General features: G+C 42.2%; 2 protein-coding genes and 1 long non-coding RNA gene across 5 annotated transcripts; 1 reads left to right on the top strand and 2 right to left on the bottom strand.

Moving 5' to 3' along the window:
• Positions 1–1,026: 1,026 nt before the first annotated feature.
• LOC109615767 lies at positions 1,027–3,301 on the bottom strand. Its single transcript, XR_002196766.2, has 2 exons — positions 3,058–3,301; positions 1,027–2,468 (listed from the first exon to the last, which is right to left on the bottom strand). It is a non-coding gene; the product is annotated as an uncharacterized LOC109615767 (long non-coding RNA).
• Positions 3,302–4,148: 847 nt separating this feature from the next.
• On the top strand, positions 4,149–13,897 carry LOC106024298. 3 transcript variants are annotated; one of them, XM_020046245.2, is made up of 4 exons: positions 4,149–4,475; positions 4,561–4,654; positions 6,945–7,467; positions 7,556–7,784. In XM_020046245.2, the coding sequence occupies exons 3-4, from the start codon at positions 6,969–6,971 to the stop codon at positions 7,684–7,686; spliced, it is 630 nt and encodes a 209-aa protein (XP_019901804.1). In that variant the 5' UTR covers positions 4,149–4,475; positions 4,561–4,654; positions 6,945–6,968; the 3' UTR covers positions 7,687–7,784. The 3 variants fall into 3 exon arrangements, with proteins under 3 accessions (XP_019901804.1, XP_019901803.2, XP_012989321.2); XM_020046244.2 differs by having other exon boundaries at positions 4,165–4,475; positions 4,564–4,654; positions 6,945–13,897; XM_013133867.3 differs by having other exon boundaries at positions 4,165–4,475; positions 6,945–13,897.
• Positions 13,898–13,956: 59 nt separating this feature from the next.
• Positions 13,957–19,102, bottom strand: LOC109615754 (bone morphogenetic protein 2). Its single transcript, XM_020046246.2, has 5 exons — positions 18,895–19,102; positions 18,626–18,765; positions 18,436–18,552; positions 18,169–18,349; positions 13,957–14,919 (listed from the first exon to the last, which is right to left on the bottom strand). The coding sequence occupies exons 1-5, from the start codon at positions 19,058–19,060 to the stop codon at positions 14,498–14,500; spliced, it is 1,026 nt and encodes a 341-aa protein (XP_019901805.2). The 5' UTR covers positions 19,061–19,102; the 3' UTR covers positions 13,957–14,497.
• Between the last annotated feature and the right edge of the window lie 464 nt (positions 19,103–19,566).

The following is a 19,566-nucleotide window of genomic DNA, read 5'->3' as shown; positions in this document are numbered from 1 at the left end:
TTTGATAATTTTTCCTTAACTTAAGAGTCCCTAGCTTTCCTCCACCATTCCATTCATTCGCGTCCTCTACAGTTCAGATGCAAGGTGCACATTTTGTACATTTTATTGACAGCAATTGGATTTCTAAGCACATTAAAATAAAGATAAAATAAAGGGGGAGAGTAATTTTTCAAACCATTACACTCTCCTTCCATACACCTTTGAAAAGCAGCACAGCACCTAGAGAGTGCAAAACGCTGTGACATGCCTCCCATTTCCATCTACAAAGCTATGGCTAATGCGCTGCCTTTTTTTCCACAAGAAAGCCTCTACTCTCATGACAACTTAACATTCAGCAGCTGTAGTTTATTAAACAATTCCATTTTCAAACAAGCACATGCCTCCTAATTAAACCAACAGCTCAAGGCAGTGCTCCTGTTGAGCTCCGTGTCAGTGAATTAATCCACCTATCCAGGAGAAAAGCAAACGCAGTGTAGTCTGGCCCAGGCATTTGAAGGTGAATGGCAAGGCACTGGAAAAATCACTGTTACTGTACCTACCTGGCAGCCTTCCCTCTATCGACCAGGATACTCGACCACTAAAGCGTTTACGGGGCCTGAATCACTGGTTCACTCATGCTCTCCCATGTTGTTCCTAAGAGGGTGCTTCACATAATGCCAGGCTTTCCACTATTATCGGTGTAAACAGGAGAAGTCAGCGTGAGTGGGACGAGCCACAGGCTAGGTCTTTGTGTCCAATATTGAGGTCCTGGGGAATCGTGGGTCGGAAGATAATTCTGTGGGCTATACTCGGCCTTGTGTCAGGGTAGTTAGTGGTCTGTTGTGGACCCTTTGGTGGCTTGGAACTATTCTGGAGAAAAAAATTATGTGGCTATTTTCTGTCTGGTAGGCTCTGTCTGAGGATATCTTTGGAGGGACCTGCAGTGTTCTTCAGTCCCCAGCACCTACATAATGTTAGTTGGTTCAGTCTTGGGTACTTCATCAATGTATACTGCCCGAACAAAAGGGCTGCATACTTACTGAATAGTGAAGATTTAAATTTTTTATTGATAATTGTCAAATAATATTGTAAAATCTCAAATTAATCCATTTTAAATTCAGACAGTAACACAACACATTTTAGAAAATGTCCAGTGAGTTTGAATTCTTTTGAAGGGACTATGCACAAAGTGTCACACGTATGTATCGTTAGATAATACTAGTGAGGTGTATAATACAGTCATATATCTTTATGTGTATCAAGATATTACAAATAACATGTACAAACTAGGACTGTGCTAAATGCTTGTGATTTACAAAAAACACAGCAGCACATGTAACTACCACAGACACTTGCCGAGGAATGTTGGGTACACAGTGGTTGGTATTTTTAGAGAATTATTTTGCCTGGCATGCCGGTCAGACGGGCACGGGCAAGTTCTATAACATACAGTACATGAAACCCAAAGCCAAGCACAACTGTGGAGCAGCCCACCCAATGACAGACAACCTTTGGCAGCTAACAATTTTCTGAGCTGTTTATTTGTGTTTCACTGACTTTGACTGACTTTAGTGGTAACCTAGTAACCCTATCAACCCCACTCTTTCCTTCTCCGTCAGACTGGGAACTCTGGACCTTAGGAGGATCAGGTTTAAGACGCAGGCCTTCCTGGCAGTCTGAGGAAAGCTTGCCCCTTCTCAGTGCTAGGGTCATGGTTAGGTTTAATAGCAGGCAGCCATGTTCAAACTCTGCTGGCTTTGCCTTGTTAAGACACAATCTACTGCTTCATTAATAGAAACGTATCACCAGGCTCCTCTTGATTATTTTGGACCTGCTGTGTGAATGTTGGACACATACATACAATGGCAGGGCTATATCTTTGTGCACCCAGCTGCCTGGCATGCTTTGGCAAGGGCCCAGAGCATCCCACGGCCCCGGCCAGCAACGCCCACCCCACCAGTCAAAACCTGACCCCTGGGACTTTACAGGTTTTTAGAGAGGACCAGGGGGGGATTTCAGAGCATGATTAGATTAATGTAATGGGCCATGCACATGAAAAAAGGGGTGGAACCATAGGCTAAACTTTACTAGTATTTTTCCCAGCCTATATTCAGATCATATTCCGAACATTGTTCATTTCGACCACATTTTTCAGTATACCAAATGTATTTGTTAATTTGATTAAATCAATCAATGAACTGAACTTGCAGACACTGCACAGGGCCACTTATTCTGGCTTGTGAATCTCTCTTCCCGAGGTTCACATGACACTTAATAGGCAATGACATTTTCCTTCTAAACCAGGTCAAAAGTTCTTCCTCAGACTGTGACCTTATGTCTTTGGCGTAGTGAAGATATAGTTCCTGTTGCATCTGGCCTCCATGAATAATGATGGTCTCCAGTGTCAGTCCAGACCAAAACATCTGACACAGTATCACGTGGGAACCCTGTCTCAGGAACCTTGTCTTAGAAACCTGGTGTCAGGAATCCTGCGGAAATAAAAATGCTGGTTCAATCATGTTTGTCGTTCTCACACAAAACCGTCACATCATGCTCTGAAAAAGAATGCCTGCTAAATTCCTCAAAGTTATTATTTTACATTAAATATATTTCAATATAATATATTTCATTGTATTATATTGTTAGCTTGAACATTAAAAGTTTGGGTTGTTTTTTCTGTTTAGACAGATGCTAATCTATTCTGATAAAGTTTCACTGCAAAAGGTAAAACGTGTGTGGTGGGGGTTTCCCAGCTTGTCGTACTATCGACGTCACCTCGGAGAGTGTCAGCGGAGCTGATTTCAGCAATGCTTTACGATTTCTCCCTTCTAATCTAATCGGGAGAGATGTGGTCTTATTGAATGTGATCCAACTTCATGTATCCAAGAGGAACCAAACATATAGGGCATTCCGTCAGCCATGCACCACGTCTACATACGAGCTGAAAAGAAATGCATCCTTTTATTTTAACTGCAGTTGGTCTCATGTCTGCTTGGCCCTCGGTAGCTGGGACTGATTGCTAGTCAGCTAGCCCCCCCACTGCTTCCCAGCATAGGCACATGTGTGGGTGTCCATCACCTGCTCAGTTTGGCCCGGGCCCTGCCCGCCTGCGCGCTGGATTCCATCCCTCACTGCAACACTCCAGGGGGAAAGTGGACCACACTGCTCCACTCTCCTATTTTAGCATTAGCTGGCTGCAGGGAGACGGGAGACAGGAGGATCTGACACTAGAGCCAGTTTGGATTTGCAGTAGAGGTTGGGTTGCTGGGGGGAGAGTCCCTCCTGGAGACACCATGTGATCTGATTCTGGGAGAGGTTAGTGGCTGGCTACAGACAGTAAGGGGGAAATGCAATCATTCCATCAGTGCTGAGTAAGATAATCTATTGAAAACAATGTGGGGACTTTCCCCTGACTGGGTAGGGATACAGAATCCAGTATATTCTGGTATATTCCAAAGTCCTTTCCTGCACTATTTTTCTGCAACAAATCTTTCAAGTCATCAAAGATTGAAGACACTTTCCAGCCCCTGGAATCACATTGGACCTTACTTGCTGCCAGTAACAGGTGTTGGTCTGACATTTGACTGATTAGCTGAGATATGGAAGGTGTGACAGAATGAGAGGCAGGCTGTTACAGCATGAAATACAACATGACAGAAATAGATCTTAAAAACAGCAACTTGGTACAGGAAGTCAGGAGAAGTTTAACGGAAAAACAAACCAAGGACCAAATACAATGTAAGAGTTGTAGGGATGATAGGCAGGACATCTATTCATTGTAGGAATTATCAGAATTAAAATTTGTCAGCAGGATCACAAGCTTTTCAATTACTCTCTTTATGTCTGTGATAATCAAGTCCTTTTCTGAACAAAGGAGTTATGAAATTTCCATGGAAGAAGGTCACCACAATTACACGTAAAGAAAGTTACTAGAAACGAGGCCTCTCACTTCACTGAAAAAGCAACTTCAGTGACATAAACACACCACACAACTTGACCCAGTAAAAAAAGCGTGGACAATGTGTGAGGGAACTGGCCCTGACCTGTCTTGGTCATCAGATAGATTTGCCTCTCATTCTACGCTTTAAGGAATGTGACACTTTGTTTGGTGCCTTCAAGTGAGTCACAGGATAAAAGCTAGCCAGTATCTAACCCACAACCCCATGTGTCTAACAGGAGCTAGAGACAACCCCAATCAACCCTCATATGAATAGCTACTGTAGTATTTCAAGGCGCTTAAAGGTAAAGCTATTGGGCTGCTATGGGCCCATGGTCTTCGTTACTAAAATTAGCCAATGAGCATTTCCATTTCATGGGCCTGCTGCCACTCGACACCAACATGTTTATTCCAATATGTGGGCTAGCTAGCTGCTTCCAGTTGTACTGCTCAGTTTGGCCAGGCTCAGTTCTGGGTCTATTTTGGTAGCTACTCTTCCATGCTCAACTTCTAGGTTCCTCTGCCCCGCTGCATTTACTACATGGATCTTAAAGCTTAAGTAAGTTAGAATTGATCTTTGATTATTTATTCAAAATCTACTTTTTCTGCTTGTTATTTTGTTAATCACACCTACAATGGTTTAGCAGATGCAGTGGATTCATCAGGACTATGGAGTTTTCTCAGGACCCACTTTCTTGATTTGACCATTACACTGAACATGGAATACACAATCGCAAGGTAAATTACCATCGTATCTTCGCATACAGTTTAAACTGTCCAATGCATGGAAATGTGAGGAGACTGAATCACACCTGGATTATGTGAGTGAAGTGACCTCAAAGTTGATCTCATTTACAGTAGTACCTTAACAAACAAATAGCACAGGTACATAACAAACATGTAATATTTAATTCAATTTTTTATTACATTTTTTTGATAGTCATCATAAAAATATTTCTATCAATTTGACATACCAAAATAAGCCAAATCAATTTGACATACCTATCGTCCACATTTTGCCCTTAAACGAAACATTTGACATTTTAAATATTTTTAAGACCAATTTATTTCTGACATTAATCTAACATTTGCTGTATTATTGTACATGTGTAATGTATATTACTGAATAATAACTTTATATTACTCAAAAGGTATTGTATATGACTGAATACTTACTGTAAAACCCTTAATAGTTCCTGTATATTACTGAAAAGTTCTGTATGTTACTAAATGGTTACCTCGGGGAGTGATAGGTTCTGTGCTGTAGTTGGTATTAATAAACCAACCAGATGCAGGGGAATCACCCGGTTTAAAACAGATCATATTATATGCATTGGAAAATAGTTCACAGCCGGCCAAATTCTTTTGGAAAGTGGATGCATTCTTTCATCTCAACTCATGAATATCATTTACAGCTTTACTTAATGCAGTACATTGTTTTACATTAAAAGGCAAAACACTGAAAATACATGTTTGACTTTGGAAAGACTGGGATGACAGAGATGAAACAAAATCCTGTCAATTGTTCAGTGATTTTGAATCAAGTTTTTCTCAGGATGTTATATTGAATACAACTCTTCTATACATTTAGTGCCCTCACTATATTACTACATTCATCTAATCTGCTGTACCTACTATATGAGCGTTTTTTTTTATAACAGTGAAGAGTTGACCAACGGTTATGCTCCCAGGTCAAAGTATCAAAATGGGTTAATGAGCTATTCTAGGCCTCACTCAGATAGCTGCACTAAGCTAAGCAGCTGCTGTAAAGTGCACTATGAATGATGTTGTGAATTATTAAAGGCTTTTGATTCATCCGCACCCCATGTAAACATGCTCTTGCACCTAAAATGTTTCAAGAGCATCATGGTGTATGAATTGTTTATGTAAGCGTGACCATAACTCACATTCTAGAATTACTGTATATTTTCATAATGAAGCTAACCATGTCATGTACGCTTTCAATAGACTATCAACATACTACCCACACTGATGCACAATACACAAAGAGTAGGCAACTATATTCAGCTATTTGGAACATAAATATATTGTTTAATAAAATGTACTGTATTTGGAAACAAACAGAAATTTAAAATTGTGTTTATGTTAGGATACAAACACATCATTGTATTTTGTTTGTTGGAAAACTTAGGTCGAGAGTTTCTCGATTTTTTATATGAATTACGCAGCAAAATAATTATCAGGGGGCAAAAAGCGTTTTGTACGGACAAAAAACGAAATAACTTGCTGGCTTATTTTGGTCAGCGGGACGCTTGTTGTTGACCCCTGATGTACACACCTATGCTCATTTCCAGGAATGTTGTAACCAAAGACACTATGTTCACCACAGAAAGTGCAACAAGATAGAGTTCACACATGTACACACAAGAACGTCATTCCCAGGTTGTTGTTCACAGCACATATAGACCTAGCACCACAAGTATTAAAAGTTGGTCGAATTAAAAGCGAGTGACTGTTTCATTATTTGGGAGTAATCTTACTGAAGAAGTTACTGAAGAAGTAACTGCCTTGTTCTGCCTTGAGTATCAAGACAGCTCAGCTGCACTAAAGGTCAGCGATCAAACAACAACATTATCGCACAGCGAGAGACACGTGTGTGGATACATTTTGGAAGATGATTGGTTGGTAGATTATGTAGATGAAGGTAATACCCACTGCGCTAGGAATGTCTCACAGCTTTCTAATTGGTTAATGAACGCCAAGTTTGATACATTGTTCCAGCCAAGATTTTATGCATTTGGGCAGAAGTGTCTGGGAACAAGATCATGTACACAAATAATTTTGAATAAGAGTTACGAAAAGCAAAAAATAAATACCATAACATCTACTGTAGCTGGTAATAAGTTCATAATTTGGTTCATAATTTGGCTGAGAAAATGTGAACCCTTGCATCCAAATCATATGTCCATAAAAAGCCCAGAACCTTCCTTGGTCAAACCCTGTACATGCTATAAGCAGTTTTTTCCCTCTTTGAATGTGACACTGAATATCATTCCTACCTTTTCAGGGAAACCAGCTATCATCCTTCAACATGACCTGCGTGGAGAAGCACCCACATGTCAGTCACCGGAGCGCCATGCTCCACCACCGCTTCCCCAATGGGTTCTCCGAGATCTTCATGGACGAGACGGACCGAGAAGTCAGCACTCTCACTGACCGCGCTTTCCGGAGCCTGTGTGTCGGAGACGAGGCCGTATACAACGATGAGGTCTCGCATGGATATTCCCCTTTCAGCTGTCATAAGCCTCTAGTGGGGGATCCCCTGAAAAAGACGAAGGACGCTGGTAAAAAGCACCAAGTCAACAGTGCCCAAGACACTCAGCCCTGGAGGCAACAGAAGGGCATGTCCAGCATGTCTCTCCTCAAGGCATTCAGCGCTACTGAGGAGAACTGCCAGGGTCTGCTGATTAAAAATGGCGATTTTCAGGACAACAATGGGGACTCGTGGGATAAATCTGCCCTCCTTAGCATTGAAAGGGAACTATCGGAATTCTCTTCAGATTACAACAGCCTGACAGCCAAGAAATCAGGTGTGGACGAAAAGTCCACAAAGACTAAAAATGGCAAGTCTAAATTTAAGTTGCGGAAGCTGAACATTAAAAACTTTTTCTTCCACAGCGAGTTCAGCCCTTTTCAGTCATGGAGGGATTTCAACCGCTTTCCATTCAGCCAGGAGAACATCACTGCCATCCTCCCTGAGGTGGAAAACCTCCCTAAATGGTACGACTCCCCGTTATACAAAGAGTTGACCGATGCACACAGAACAGAGACTACGCATGCTGAGGAGACAGGGCAGCAGCAACCAGTCAAACCTCCTCCTCCTCCTCCTCCTCGTCCTCGTCCTCCACCAAAGGTTCTGCCAAAACCCTCAATATCAGAAAAAAGGTGTGCATCAGACACCTCTTCGCACGGCGAAACCAGCGCCCCCTGGAGGAGAAACAGAGCTAGAGCCAAGAGCACGGTGCCCATCAACCAAACAGGAGTGATTTCACATCCTACTGAAACCCCTAAACTGGTGGAGGAGTGTCCTCTGCCATATAAAAAGGAAGTCAAGTCTGTGAAGGTGAATGAGGCAGAGGAGCCATGCTCTTTCACCCCATTCAGCATTTCTCAGCTGATGACTCCAATAATACCGTGCAGACAGGCCACAGACACCTCAGACATGATGTCAGTAGTGCTCTCTCCCTCTCTCGTCGATCTCCCTCTCCTAGACTTAGAGCATGTGTCGCCAGTCAAATCAGGGTCAACCCCTGAGGTTGTCAAACGAGAAAGCTATAAATCCATTGTGTCCAGTTTATTGTTCAACCTCAAGGATAACAGGAAAAGGGTCAAGAGCAGGTACAGCCCACCTAAGTTTAAAACCGAACAGGTGGATCGGAGTACTTTGCCACCAAAGCTTCTGGAACAGAGACTACTAAAATATGCACAAGCTCCATCTGAAGGTACAGCCTCTGGCTTCAGTACACCTGCCATTCTAGCCTCTGGTTTAAACACACCTGCCATTCAATTAGATGGACAGCCTGTCAACTCAGCTGTTGCTGAATCTAGTAATGCTGGAGTTGAGAAATATCTAGATTCAGATCTATCAGACAATTACTTAATATCCAACTTATTGCAAACCAAAAGAGAGGCGGCACGTAGCAGGAGCCCCGGAATACACTTTACAAACCCAAAGGTGAACAAGAGCCATCTCACTAAGAAACAAACATACCCAACTCTGAACCTCTACAAGAGTCCCACCGAGCCAGAGATTAAACACATCTCACCATCAGTCAATAAGGACACTTTGTGCATTACGACACCAAAGAATGTACCTTCTCCAAATACATCAAACGAGACAAAACATCATCCCTCAACGCAAAAGAAAGGGACACCTTCAGAGGTATCAGAAAAGCCAGTAAAAGAGATCTTGGAACTAAAGGAGAAAAACATTGTTGACCAGCATACACTTATAGGATATCATAGGGAAGAGGTACCTACAGAACGAAACAAAGTGTTATCGCTAAACACATCCGAGAACACTAACCAGCCTACAAAAGAGAAGGTGGAACTGAAGGAAAAACACATAAGTGAAGAGAGTGCCAGAATAAGTCAAGACACATTAATTCCAGCCCAAAATAAAACACTGTCCTCAAATAGATCTGACCACACCAAAAGTTCAACTAAGGACATCACAGAGTTAAACGTTAAAGACACTGTCCAAGAGGTCATGAGAGCTGGTATGGAGGCAATATCTACCACCAGAAACAAGATATTCTATAGCACAGACAACGCAGTCAAAACAGAGGCACCTCTAACGACAGATAATGATGCAATTGTAGGAGAGGATAGACATTCCTTTTATTCATTTTCAATACCAAAGCCAAGCTACAGACAGACAGAGGCACAGACAGCAGGGGAAATATATCCAACTGAAAATATACTTACCAATACATTTAAAGAAGTTGCAGCAAAAGAAAAGGAAAGTATTGTAGAAGAAAAAGAGGGGCTTGTGAAAAAGCAAGGCAGGTTTAAACATGTATTTTCGGCGAGACAGAATAACTATATTAAAAGCCAAAGGTGTGCGGTGATGGAGAACAGTGACAAAAAACAGGACGAGGAAGATTTTGAAACTGATTTTAAGGTGAATAAGAAAGACGTGGGAAAATTTGGGTTAAAAGAGATGATGGATATGACAGATCGTGAACATATAATGAGTGACTTACATGAACTAAAAGAGCTGGAGAAGACTAGACTGAGTGAACGGCAAATTATGGGCAGTGAGAATTTGAAGGAGAAACCAGTGATAGATGAGGAAGCAAAGGCAAAAAATAATTTAATCTCAAGGGAGCTTAGGAACATCAAAAGGGGTATGCTTTCTATGCGTGGAAACACATCTGCTAAGAAAGAGGTATTCATAAATAAAGAGAAGGAGCAAACAAGGCACAATGTGTTCTCAAAGATAGATAACAACATGGTCATAAACAAATCATTAATCAATGACAATTACGACAAGGCTAAAATGGCACTTGAGGAAATCATATCCGATAGAGCAGAGAAACTTAAAAATAAAGTATTTAATAAAGAAGAGGACAATAACACAGTGACTGATAAAAGCCTAGCTAGACAGGACACTACCCAGACGTCAGTGCAGAAACAAAAGGAGGTGCGAGATAGGCTAGGAGATCTGAGGGATCATTATCAGATACAAGAAATTATTTCCCAGACTGAGACAAAACTTAGCGGAGATCACAGGTTATATGCCAAAAATAAAAATGCAACAAAACCTATCAAGGAGCACCAGGAGCAAGTAAACATTAGTACTGCATGTGACCAACAAAAACACAATAATAGCAAATACTCAACCGAGGACAGTAATAGAATGATTACTGAAGCATCCGTTGAAACAAGAGATGACACCTCTAGAAAAGATGAGGTAGTTACAGAGGAGAGTCAACCAGATGCACCTGTTGTCAAACCAGAGGTACCACCCAGGAGCAAGAAGGGGACCTCTAAAAAAGAAGACAGCACAGTGAATGAGAAAGGATGTGTGAATGCTATGGCTGTGGGGGAAGAGGATACAAACATAGAGGAATGTTCAAGTAGGGGTGGCGATAATGACAAAATTGAAGCAAGGGGCAAAGTCTCAAATAGGGAGGACCTCGATGCAAAGATAAAAGCTGAAAGACAAACCGATACACTTGTAGCATCTACCGGAGTTGAGCGTGAGCAATGTATTGTAAATGTTGATGAAGGAGCTGTCCAAGATATTACAGAAAAATTGTCCCCTTTGTCAAATGGAAGTAGTGTAAATCCAGGTCAACAAGATCAAAACAGTATGTCCTCGAAGTCGTCATACTTCTCTGTCGAGAGTTCATTTCATAGAAACATTGAAACTGACTCAAATGTCTATCATTCATTCGAGAATCTGATTGCAGAATCAGAGGAGGTTGACGAAGGTGTAGAGAATGTGCCGGAATGTGTGAGAGCGGATATGCCGAGGAGAACAGAATTGGAGTATTACTCTGTAAGTGACCATGAAAATGAGAATGTTGAAGACAAGCCAGTAGTCTCTCCGAAACTAGACAGTGATATCTCCTTGAAGGAGGACAAGGAGTCTACAGGTAGAGAGATGGACCAAAGAGGATGGGTCCAGAGCCCCAAAGGCAGCACAAACAATCAACCAGCAACATCTCAATCTAACGTCTTCTCCCCAGTTCAGGGAAAACCGTCTCTTTTCAAAGTGAAAGACAACACATTTAGTCATCATGTCTCGCCAGTAACAAAGACGGTGAAACCGGTCCTGCACAAGACAAACCATGACCCAGGGCAACGTGCACCGTGGTCACCCAGGGGAAGCATGAGTGGCTCAGAGAGGAGCGAGGAAGATCATCTTGATCATCTAAAAGAGTCCACTGAAATACTTTCTCCCACACATGTTGCCAACACACCAGAGAAGCCATTAAAATGTAAAGAGACACACTCACCGCACTCACCGCTGTCTCCTTTAAAATTAAATCCTGAACACACACAAAAATGCCAAAGTGAGCCATGCTCACCCGGGGAGAGCTTAACTGGTTCTGAGAAGGACGAGGAAGATAATGTTGAAATCCTTGAACCCCATGACGCTGCTATCACACCAGACAAACCTAAAGAGATCGCTTCTCTCCCCGCTCCACACTCCCCACTGTCTCCCTCAAAACTGAACCAAGATAACAGCCAAAGAGGCCCAAAATACGGATCTTTCCTCACAGTCCCTCAGGGAGATAATATACATCCTGGGGTGAGTCCCTCTTCAGAAGGGGGCACTGTGGATACAGTTTGCAACACTCCAGAGGGCTCCAAAGTTCCAAGCGAAAGGTCTGGTTCAGTCTGCAGCGGGAACAACACGCAAGGTCCTGGAAGACCCCCAGTAGTCCCCCCAAAGTCGGAGAAGGCCCTCCTCAAAGCCATGAAGCTGACCACCAGGCGGATGCGGAAGGAAGAGGAAAAAATCAAACCTCACAAGAGCTGCAGTAGTAGTAAGAGCCATGGCGGCAGAAGTTATCCAAACAGGAAATCATCCGAGCAGAAAAGTAGCAAAAGCGATAGTCGTGACAAACCATGCAGTGGTGAGAAGCAACAGCTGGAAAGAACGGAGTGCAGCAGTCGTAGCGGTGACAAGTGCAGTCATGCTGAATCGGAGCTTCAAGGCTGCAGTAATGAAAATCACCGGCACAGTGACTCAGAGCTCCAGGCCCAGAATGGTAAGAAGCACCTCAATAGTGGACACAAACGCCATAGCCGTGACAGTGAGAAGCCCCCACAAGAAAGAACGGAGCATGGCAGTCGTAGCGGTGAGAAACTCAAGAATGGTGAAACGGAGCATCAAGACTGTAACCATGATAAACCAAATCATGGCACATCGGAGCGTCGCGGCCGTAGTAGTGAGCAACAAAGTCGCAAGAAGCCAGACAAAAGATTCCTTAGCAGTGACAGAGCACTCAGTGAGTATAAAAGATTAAACAGTGAGAGATCCACAAGTGAGAAAAAACCACGCCATCGAGCTCAGAGCATGGACAGACACATAGGTGATGAGGTTGAGAAGAAAATGAATAGCAGCGAGGCGTCTTCTACGAATAGGCCAGAGCCAAGGAGTGACCGTATTGAGAAGTCGATTAGGGATGAGTTGTCTCAGAGGGGCCGAGCCCGAGAAAAATCCCACAGAGAGAAACCAGACAACCGGAACCACAGTGTTGATTCCTATGCCAGTGAAGTTATAGACTTGACATCACCTCAACCTAATCTATCGCGTCAGTCCAGTTACACCAGCCAGTTCTCTCATCAGTCCAGCATAGAGCACGGTTATGCCTCCTTCCCAATGACCCAGCGGAAATTGTTGCAGGACCCAGACTCTGGGCAGTACTTTGTATTTGACATGCCCGTCCAGGTCAAGACCAAGACCTTCTTTGATCCAGAAACTGGAAACTACGTGCAGTTACCTGTTCAGCCTCCAGAGGACCCCATGCCTCAGGCCTCCACCATGGAAGTGATTAATGCACCAAGGGTGATCTATCATGGTTCCTTTGTCCCAGTGCCTGTCTCATCCATCTCAACACAGAACTCTGTTGTCCACGCCTCACAGCTGGACCAGGAACAATTTGAACAAAGGCTTGAAAAGCAGTGGTATAACCACAACAATGAAGGGCATCCTTATCTAGAGCCAGTGTATGGCTCACAAGATCACACGATAGGGGAGTTCTTGGGTACGGAGGAACATTATGACTGTGTGAGCTAATGAGGTTTTTGGTATTAACGCTTTGTTAAAAGTTTAACAGAGTTGAAGTAGTGTTCATTTGCATTTGTGAGTTTGCAGTTCAAACAAGCTACTGTAGATGTAAGTTATAATTGGCATTTGGGAGTGTCTGACTTCAGGGATTCATGTATTATAAATATATGATTTGTAAATGTTTGATAGATTACAGTGTAAAGCAAAAGGACATGGATTTTCCATGTACATATGTATTTTCACATGTGTTTGGTTTTACATCTTTAGAACATTTTTAAGAAAATAATGAAAGTGGTATTCCACCTCTTTTCAGGGTTTGCTGTAATCTCTTTTTGATATGCAAAGTTTAGATTTTGAGACGATATTCCATAAAGTTACCCTTAAAACACAATTACAGTAGAAAAAATAGTAATTTAATTAAACATAAGGACACAATGTTTCCATGTACGTTTCAGTAGTCAATATCAGTGTAGTTATTTCACTGTAATATAAGTTTTGCATCCACACAGTAAAATATTTAATGTAACTAAATATTGAAAGTTGCATATTCTGTTTCATACTAATGCTTGAAATGCAAATAATGTAAGTGAAAATAACTTTTGTATAATAATTGGAAATACTGTTTGGTCGTATTTGGCATTGAATGGCTAGATAATGCAACTGCGTTTTGTTTTGTAAATCATTCCAATTAAAATTAAACTTATCAAGAACTAGACTTATTTTCTGTTCTTGTTTCTTAATCTTGTTAAACTTACATTTTAATTTGCAGTTTAAAGGCCTTCATAGGCTGCCAAATTACAGTAGTAAACTGCACTAAGGTAGTGTATTTTTATGTGGAGATGTAACACTACCAGTCAAATGTTTGTACGCACGTTCCCATTCAAGTGAATGGATGTTTCCATTTTGACTAGTACTGTTACATACCAGGTATCTTTACATAAATTCGGCCAGAGCGCTAAACAACTGATTAAAATGGTGAAATCACAAACCTTTGGGTTTAGTGCTCAGAAAAATACATAAATGGGTGCCTAATTGGGTCATACATTAAACATGCAAGGGTTACATTACAACATAACTGTGAGTAGTAAATTACTACTAACGATTTTCAAAGTCACCTATTTATAAGACCATCACCCGGAAGCTTCATTTAATCACATTGTTCAGCGCACAGTGGCTTCCATATACCACCTTCCAGTGCCCTGACTCAAAACGTAAACAAAATTCAATAGATGCACGTCATCATAGTCCATACATATTTTAGATGCTGAAATGCGTTCACAATGAAAACAGCCAGCAGCTGAACCGCACCCTAGTCAATGACAGCCACAGCTGACTGCCACCATATCGTCATACTGTTTCAGAACCACGTTTTCTTCGTCGTCAAAATAGAGAAGGCTGATTGATTGGAGTTCGTCCGGCACGCAGCACGGTGTGTCCACGTCGTCTGACAGCTTTAGCGCGTGCATAATAGATTGCACAGTCGCGTGATTAGTGGCACGAAGACTCTCTCCAAGTGGAAATGGACAGGAGCCCTTGCAGTTGTAAGCGTTGTAACCGCGTGGAGAAATAATCCAGCCGGCCCAGCCGATCTCGTCGAAGTCAACGAAGAGGGGGACACGCTGGCAGGATGAACTTCTGGGATAACTAGGGGCTGCGCGTGTCCTCCTGCTGCCCCTGCCCTCTCTAAGCAGTACTTTTGCTGGAATGTCAGGTGATTTGGCACTGCCGACATGTCCTAAAAACAAATAAAACAAAAGGGATATTAGTATTTCAAATATCATACAGTTATACTATTTTGCACCCCTCTCAGAATAAATTTTCTACCAAGATTATATTGGATGTGGGACTATTTAATCTAAGCAATTGCTAACAAAAACTGGAACAATTTCGACTCATTTGGTGAATGACTTATTGGAAAAACTACACTGTTTGGCAAGTTTCTGTTAAATTATCAATCATTTTGAAACTGTTTCATCAATAAAGTAAGCGTTTGAAAGTGTACATTTTATGACATATGGCATGGCCAATGAAATCGCTCACACGTGCTTTCAGAGGCTGTTACGGGTTGTGGAGCATTTGAACAAAGCCTAATACCATATGAGCATGGCTGTGTGTATAATCAAACAATGAAATAATAAAAACAAGGAAACCAATGCCACTTCCCCTGTCCAGTCATCAAGAAAAACAATTAAGAAAAACTCCCCCATTTTTTACCAGCTCCCCTCCAAGTACATTTCAAACTCTCCCCATTGACACGTGTTCAAACCCCTTGATGAAAACGGTCCCAGGCTAATTATTTGTATGAACATATGACATGGGGCGACCCGTCAATAGGGGCAGGTGGGGCACAACCCCACCTGTTGTCAACAGAAAGAACTGCAACAAACGTTTTTTTTTATTCTCGAAGATTACTTCCTCTAATTTATTATCTATGAATATAGCATCTTCCTAAATTACATGTTCCTAAAATCTTTTGTGTTAGGATTTTATTTCATGTTCATTGGTCCCTGCCTTGCTGCTTCAGACTGCGTTCCGCCAATTCGAGTTCGCAGTATTAGGCCATAGGCTAAGCATGAAGGTGGGGCTAGCCCCTCTCTCACAATGCAATGTACATTGCATGTGTGAAAATATTAATATGCATGCTCAGAATGTTAGTGTGATCAATGTAGATCACACAAATTTGACGCCAAGTGGGGCTGACAAACCGTAGCCCCACTACAGCCTAATTTCGTATTTCAGACCTGATAGGCTGTCTGGCGCCAACATTAGTCGGCAATAAGAGCGAGGAGGGTAGATTTTCTTAGCTAGCTTGTTAGCTTCACAAACGCCAGATAACTTAAAAAAATGAATAAAGTGGATTTCACACTCGAGAAACTTGAAGGAAAGCGATTTGGTGCCCATCAGCCATGGGATATTGTCATCACTCAAACTGCTGGTAAAAGTAACGGCAGGTTTAACATGGAGTGGTTTTTGAAGAAAAAGTGGCTAACAGTTAGCATACAAAAGAAGGCACTCTTCTGTTTTCCATGTCTGCTATTTGGTGGAGATGCTACTTTGTCGAGGACGGGTTACAAAGATTTGAAACATTGAGGGCAGCGGGAGTCATCTGGACAATGCTGTGAAATTGGGCTTACTTGGAAGGGTAAATGTTGCAGCCCAAGTTGACAGTACATACAGGCGCTCCATTGAGCAGCATAACAAGCAGGTGGAGGAAAACAGGTACGTTCTCAGTCGGATCATAACATGTATTAAACTGTGTGGAAAATCTGAAACTGCACTGTGGGGGAAAGAAGAGTTGGTGGACTCCCCTGAATCCTGGAATATTCAGATGCATTTTAGAGACTATGAATGAGGGCGATTCGAGACTTCAGAGGCACTACTACCTTGCAGCTACTTTGTTCAATAAGGATGAGCATCCTGAAGGTGTTTTTTGCAGATTTAACTGCTTTTGACACCTTTTTCTCTGGTGCTCCAAAACGTGTTGCAGCACTTGCTGAGGCAACACAGAGACGCATTCCAAGGCCACCCGCTGTACGATGGAACTTTAAAAGTAGAACTGTCAATGCAGTTTGGGAAAACCGCACTGTGCTGCTCCTGTGTATGGAGGACATACGCACACAACCAGGATGGGATGAGCCCACCATAAGTGAGGCATATGGCCTGTCAAAAAACTCTGGGACCGAGCCTTTCTGCAGCTGCTGGAAAGAATAAAAAATCCTTATGCCAGAAGTTGATGTTTTATAAAACGGGATTAGCAGTGCGCTCACCCGTTTCAAGGAGAATGTCGAGAATATGCGGAAGCAAACTGATGAATGGGCTGCCACCGTTCACAATGGAACAGACGAGCCAGGCCGACGAGTGACCAACACAGCACCGGTGATGAAGAAGGCATGCGACACAGTCATCTCCCAAGTGGAGCAGAGGTTTTCACAAAGTGACCACCTGATCGCTGCCAAGCTGGTTGACAGCTCGCTCTTCCCACAATTTGTCCTGTCATTCCCTATATCTTGACTGTGCGGTTAAACTATGGCCTCAAGAAAATCTGAGCTGACCACTCTGTACCGCCACACTGAGCTTCACACTGGTAAGACGGCCCTGTCTCTGTTCAGATCCATCCATGAGAACAACCTAGAGGAGAATTTTGCTGAGACCATCACTCAGCTGAAAATTATCATAACACCCATGATGACATCCGAGTTAGAGAGGAACTTTTCCACCTTGAAGGGGGTAAAAACCTTCACTCGCAATACCATGGGACAGCCGCGACTCAACGCATTGGCCATGTTGTCCATCGAAAGCCAGCTGATTCAGCAGCTACATGACTTAATTCCCAAAGTCATCAAAAAAGTTTGCCCAGAGGAAGAACCGCCGTGCCACCTTTCTCTTCAAGTGAGCCCTCAGCCTTGGTGAGTGAAAGCATATTTTATCATCCTGCCTTTGTGTTGCTCGTTCGTGCATTGGTCATATTTTTGTGCTGGATCGATTGATATAGATGGTGACGAGTGTCAGTGTGTCCATGCTTATCTATTAAGGTTGTTGAATGGATCTGTATCCCTAAAAAGTTGTCTTTCTGCTTTGTTGTGGCCTTCAGTGGTGTTGATCTCATTGCTGTTCGCATATGGCCCTGTTGGCACATTTGTTCTGAGCTTGGTTGCATTCCTAATTTAGGTTTGTAAATGTGACCGTGGTAATTTTACATGTGTTTTAGAGAGAAAGAGAGCAATTACACAAGAAGGTCTCTCTCTTTCTCCAGTATGTGTACTACAACACCTGGTAGAAGCAAGCTGCTCTGTCCTCTAAGTGTTTTGTGGAGCCAAGCTGTTTGTTGATGTGTTAAATAAACACATGAGTAGCTAGAGGGAGTTTTGTAGCTTTACTGGTATGTATTCTATATTTTTAAATGGTTTGTGCCACACCAATTTTTTACATATAAAAACGCCATTGCATATGTATATCTATATATAAATCTAAACAAAAGGCTGACCTTGGTTAATCGATCTATTAGTTGTCGAGCCTCTTCCGTCGTCTGAGAATATAACCAGGTACGCATTTTCCTGGCGCTTTCCGTCTGATGGCACGATCGACTCAATCCACTTACCAGAGGATAGAGTCACAACAGACAGAATGCCATTATGGTCCATGCTGTTGTGAATCCACTTAGATACCTGTAATTGGAAAAACAATTATGGGGGTTAAATACTGAAAACGTTACGCTGAAATAGGATTTGTGAAACACTGATTACATTCTTACCGTTTGCGTGACGTTGAAGACTTCCCATCCTTGAGTGTATAAAGGCAACACTCTTGACGCAATTAGATTCGCTCTCCAGGGTTTGACTCTGCTGTCCGTCACTTCATAGAGGTCGACCTGGGCACAAAACATGGCTTAAATCGTACATTCTTTAGTTTTTTCAAAACACATTAGTCTATTTCGAGCTTACCTTGTAGAAATGGGGTCCATACGACTTTCCGAGGAAAATACGTTGTTTTTGCCTGAACCAGCGAAATTCTGCTTTGATCATTTTCTCGTCTCTGCCAAACGAGGACAAGTTGAAGAAATGAAACCTTCCACCGAGATTTCCTGCGTAAAAAGGATTAAATAAAAAAAACGTCTAAAACGTTTCCCTTTGAGATGATTAAATGTACGTTATTTACAAATATGCTTGGTCATAAAATTGAGTGCGTAATTACGCGTTTGAAGTTTACGCACCTCTGTCCTCGAAGCTCCGCACCACATTGCCCTCTAGTTTCTCCGTGTTCTTAGAGATTCCATTGGAGTCCGCAACTGCATTGAACAAGTCGAGCATAAACTGGGGTGCCCTTCTGTGAGGCACGGAAGAGCTGTGAGCCAAATCATTTGGATTGAAAATGTCCATCTTAGCCGATTTTGTTTTGTCCAAATGGTTTTCTTTCCGAATAGTTTCTTTAGTTTCTTTGTCAGAGGCAACACTGAACATGTACACGGTTCTTAACCGTAATGTGAGGACCAGCCAAACGCATAGAACCTGTTTTAACATTCTAGCCATAGTCAACTGAGCCCGATTGGTTAGGGATCAGTGATTAGGCTATGACTGCCTTTGATAGGAGCGCAACTGTCCTGAGAGTGTTGGGCGATTGTACCATTTAAAGCCCTATCCATTTAAGTATAGCGGATTTAAATACTGGAGGAGACCCCCAATAGAAAATAAACATGAATCATTTGACCAACAAATTGCAGATGGGTCATTGCTCGCACACGGGTCATTTGGCCTGTTGGTCTGAACCAATCTCCGTTTCACACAAAAAAATATTCAATTGTATAAAAAAAATCGACTGGAAATAATAAACAGTATGTAAATCACATTATAAGCCTATTTATGTCTCATATGCTTAATTTGAAGAT

This window comes from Esox lucius, chromosome 5 (genome assembly GCF_011004845.1).
Source record: "Esox lucius isolate fEsoLuc1 chromosome 5, fEsoLuc1.pri, whole genome shotgun sequence".
NCBI classification, from domain to species: Eukaryota; Metazoa; Chordata; class Actinopteri; order Esociformes; family Esocidae; genus Esox; species Esox lucius.
Note: the sequence above shows the minus strand (reverse complement) of the source record. Positions and strands in the feature narration are given on the sequence as shown.

Excerpts from the sequence above, each read along its gene's own strand:
- LOC106024298 (XM_020046244.2), top strand. The coding sequence starts at position 6,969 with ATGACCTGCGTGGAGAAGCACCCACATGTCAGTCACCGGAGCGCCATG.
- LOC109615754 (XM_020046246.2), bottom strand. The coding sequence starts at position 19,060 with ATGGACATTTTCAATCCAAATGATTTGGCTCACAGCTCTTCCGTGCCT. Across the intron at positions 18,553-18,625 it reads ATGGACCCCATTTCTACAAG|GTCGACCTCTATGAAGTGAC; the intron begins GTAAGCTCGAAA and ends TTTTGTGCCCAG. Across the intron at positions 14,920-18,168 it reads TAATAGATCGATTAACCAAG|GACATGTCGGCAGTGCCAAA; the intron begins GTCAGCCTTTTG and ends ATTTGTTTTTAG.